This window comes from Gobio gobio (genome assembly GCF_949357685.1).
Source record: "Gobio gobio genome assembly, chromosome: 17".
NCBI lineage: Eukaryota > Metazoa > Chordata > Actinopteri > Cypriniformes > Gobionidae > Gobio > Gobio gobio.
In genome coordinates, this window is record NC_137110.1 from 38,850,805 (window position 1) to 38,855,183 (window position 4,379).

The window sequence follows — 4,379 nt, forward strand, 5'->3', positions numbered from 1 at the left end:
TATTCTCCAAAATCCATTTGTGACAAAGTGTTACAACACAGGCGATGTTGAAATGGTTAAAACAGTCTTTTGTCGAAATATCATATCGCTCCCTCAAAAACAATCAAGAAGATTCCAGAGGTTACACCTCAATGTATTGAGCAACTGAAAATTGTCCAACATCCAGAAGCATTCATTCAATTATATTCTTTTGTGCAATTTGCATTAATTGACAGCTATGGTCATCAGTGCTTCAACTGTGGCAACATAACAGTGATTGTATTGTAAGCTACTAATAAAAATCACTTGCTACACTTTTGATGTGCCACTATGTCGAAATTGTTGAATACACCACATGGCCCTTGACATATAGTACATCTAGGCAAGAGTTGTCACGTCTCCCTCGTCAGTGCAAACAAATAAACTAAATTTTGCCTGAAGCACTTAGACATTACTCCACCACAGCTATGTCTCAGGCTGTCTGACCAGAGCCTTAGAACTGAGGTGAACACATTATTTATTTCAACACTTGTGGACATAATATGCCTACAGCTAAGTATTTTTCTGGGTAATAACATCAGCAGGACTTTATAGATATAGACCTGAACCCATTATTAACTAGCTGAAGATGTCAAATACCAATAACATAAAATATATAGTTGTGGTACTTAAATGACATGTTAGCTCCAACCACAAACATCTGCTAGCTAATATATCTAATATATTACACCGTAAAATGATGGATATCTTAATTTACATATCTTGTTTAAATAAAGACTCAGTTGAAATATAACAAGCGTTAACACTTTATGCCTACTACTTTTTTTCCTAAGGCAACCGCTCTATTCAAAGTTTAGATCCTGTTTCCTCAATGTTTGATCTCACATTATTTTTAACATTTCATCATACCTCATAGGCTGTTTAAAGCTGAAATTGTCTTGTCATGTTGATCTAGCATCAGATTCCCATAACTAACTCACAGCATTGACGTTACAGGCCGACTTCTACCTACAGTTCAATGTTTACCTAATGCTAGTCGCAGTTCCATAGCAGTCAGCACCTTCTTTCTTCAGATGGCCACGCTCCATTTTTATCACTGCAGTGAAATATGTGCAGTATGTCTTAATTTAAGACATAGCTACAGAAGCCATGGAATTTACCGGCCGACTTGGGTGAAAAATCACATTCTACACTTCACCAAAGGCATGTAAACTGGGTGCCTACAGTTTACACCCCATGAAAATGTCTGTGTAATGAAAATTTGGGTACTGATTTACTAGACTATCCCACTAATTGCAAAGGGTGAAATATGCAAGGACTAGAAGTTGAAACTAAATGTAAAAGGCAATTGTCTACACCACATAAAATGCTGCACTTCGAACAATTGTGCAATAAGAAATGTTTACACTGACTATAGGCTACTCAATCAAATGTCTGATGCTGGATGTACACTATACAAATCGCTGTTAATTTAGGCCTAGCTGTCCAAATGTGTTCTGTATTGTTTCGATACAAAAATGACTTGCACTACTAGTTGGACTCATTTGTGTAAGATTGCCACCTATGGACCATTACGTGAAATATTGAAAAGCTTATAATACACAAAATGGAATATTTAGTGATACTTATTCTTTATAAACAGTTATTTTTTAGTTATGGTTGTTTCCACAAACCATTTTCTCTTTGACGTGTGATCATAGATGGTACAAAAACGTATTACAGTGTCGTCCAGCATCACACCCACCCACTAGCACGTAACGACGCGATGACGTCACTTAAAAGCGCCACAACCTTCAGTGCTTATATATAATTTTTCTCTTTACAGTGCGATATATAATTGTATCATTTCTAGACATGCAGAGAGCCGCGAAGTGTGCTTTGAGACCTGACCTTAGTCTTGTTTTCTGTCCGTCAAGCGTAAGGAACTGTCGTGCAGTAAACGGAGGTAAATATGTGCATGTATGTGTGAGCTCGACAGCTGGATCACACACTGATGTCAAGAAAACAGTTCCTCGAACTTCAGCTGTAATACTGTTGAAACGATGAGTTTTAGTGCTGGCCTTAACCTGGTAATATTTATTTGTGAATGTTTTGATTAAAGGTTTGTACGACGTCATAATTTTTATTTATTTTAGAAATTGTGAGTTCATCTTAATATTTCAGAAACTTGCAGATAAGGACAATATTTTTTGTTTATAATACAGAAATTTGAATCATGATATTTTGTCCACATTATTATCCTACTAATGTACTGAATATTAATTTACTAACTAACTGGGAACCAAATTTGAGTCACCTTTGGTCCAAGGAAAATAAAGCATAAAGTGTAGCACACAAAATATTGGACACTGCAAATTTGTTTTATTGTTTTGGTATCTTAAATTATTTAATATTTTACAAATACACAAGTTGTTGTGTTTTAACACTTAATTGAATATAAACATAAATTATGAAGTTGTTGTGTAATTTAACTTTTTCTGAGAAGAAAATCTCATTGTGTTCTCATTGTGTTATATCATATATTTTATGTTATATATTAGTTTATCACACATATTTTATATAAAGGGGGCTTCTAATTAAGTCTGTACATTATAGTCACTATAAATGTGGAAATAGTAATAATTAACCATGAGAAGAAGTGACCAACCTTTTGTGTATGTAGAGTCAAAGTGAGTGTGTTCTTTGTCTTACAGAGTTATTGTGTTTATATGTGTGCAGTAAATGGCTCCGTGTTATGTAGAAGATACAGCGTCCTTCCTCCACCACGTGACGAAGAGGAGAAAGCCATGCTGGACAGTATGTTGAGGGTTGACCATGCAGGAGAGTATGGAGCCAATCGCATCTACGCTGGGCAGATGGCAGTTCTCGGAAGAACTCAGACAGGGCCTCTAATCCAAGTACTGAACGTCAATCTAATGACTTAAAATGCACATATGCCAAGTTTAATGGCATAACTGATGTAAATGTGCTTTTCACATCTGCAGCATATGTGGGACCAAGAGAAACTACATTTGGAAAAGTTTAATGAGATCCTGGGTGAGCATCGGGTTCGGCCAACATTTTTGTTGCCGCTATGGAATGTCGCTGGGTTTGCATTAGGTATGTTCTTATGGAGGCATGCTTATTTACTTGCTTTTGCACTGTAGCTTGTAATAATTTACTCGTACCTCTGTTTCAGGGGCCTGTACTGCTCTTCTGGGTAAGGAAGGAGCCATGGCCTGCACTGTTGCAGTAGAGGAGAGCATCTCAGAGCACTACAACAGCCAAATCCGAACACTCATGGAGACTGATCCAGAGAGATATACAGAGTTATTACAGGTAATGTGGGTGCTTATACCAGTGCTGTGCATGCACACTTATAATAAAGGGCCTGGTATACTTCATACGGAATACAAAGAACGAACTAGTGTGATGTAATTTTGAACAAAATCAGATAAACTTTCTGTGATATTTTATTCATTAAAAAAAGACTACTAGTAAAGCATGTGTGTTTGGGCTTCACTGAGGATACTTGTGCATCTGTTGACATTATCTTGCATTTTAGCAATATGCGAAAAGGTTGATATCTAAAATACTCACTGAGACATTAACCATTTTTTAATTCAATCAGATTATTAAAGAATTTCGTGATGATGAAATAGAACATCATGACACAGGATTGGAGCATGACGCTGAGTCGGTGAGTTTTGCATGTCAATTTCCTTGTTTGAATCCTGGGAAATGTACCATGTTTTTGTGTGTTTTCATTCCAAGTGTTTTATTAATTCGTTTTTCCCTCTTTAGGTGCCAGGATACTTTCTTTTGAAAACAGTAATACAGGTTGGCTGTAAAGCTGCTATCTATGTTTCTCAGCGTGTTTAGAGTTATTTTAACAATGTACGGCATGTAAATATTGTTTTGCTTCTTATTCATGTATAGTAAACAGTTGATGTAAAGAGAGCACCTTTTGAAAGAGTCTAAATGGTGCTGAAATAAAACTTTTGACATCCACACGTTTTATAATAAATAAAAAAAATATGAAAATAATATGCACTTTGTCTCACAAAACTGTATTTGCCCCTAATAAATATTCACAAAATCATTGTTTTATGTTTTTTTTGACCTGAGACAGGACATCCTTAACAGAGAGGCTATAACAGAAACCATAGTGGGATCAAATTAACTATGATATAAGTTTTATATTTTGATAATACATTTTATGTAAAGACTTGGGCTTGAAAATTGAAAGGATTGCAAGGAATGAAATGCTTGTCATTGTGTATGTTTTCCGTATGATGCCACCTGGTGGTCAGAATATGGAAAATGGCTTAAAGGGATAGTCCACCCATAAACTTCTGTCATCAATCATGTACTCACTCTCAAGTCATTGCAAACCTGTATGCATTTCTTTCTTCTGTGAA

The 4,379-nt window shown here is 35.8% G+C and overlaps 1 protein-coding gene across 1 annotated transcript; it reads left to right on the forward strand.

Moving 5' to 3' along the window:
• The first annotated feature begins 1,731 nt into the window (after positions 1-1,731).
• Positions 1,732-4,061, forward strand: coq7 (coenzyme Q7 homolog, ubiquinone (yeast)). The gene is made up of 6 exons (XM_079840001.1): positions 1,732-1,924; positions 2,698-2,876; positions 2,964-3,078; positions 3,158-3,297; positions 3,590-3,658; positions 3,763-4,061. The coding sequence occupies exons 1-6, from the start codon at positions 1,834-1,836 to the stop codon at positions 3,838-3,840; spliced, it is 672 nt and encodes a 223-aa protein (XP_079696127.1). The 5' UTR covers positions 1,732-1,833; the 3' UTR covers positions 3,841-4,061.
• Positions 4,062-4,379: the final 318 nt, after the last annotated feature.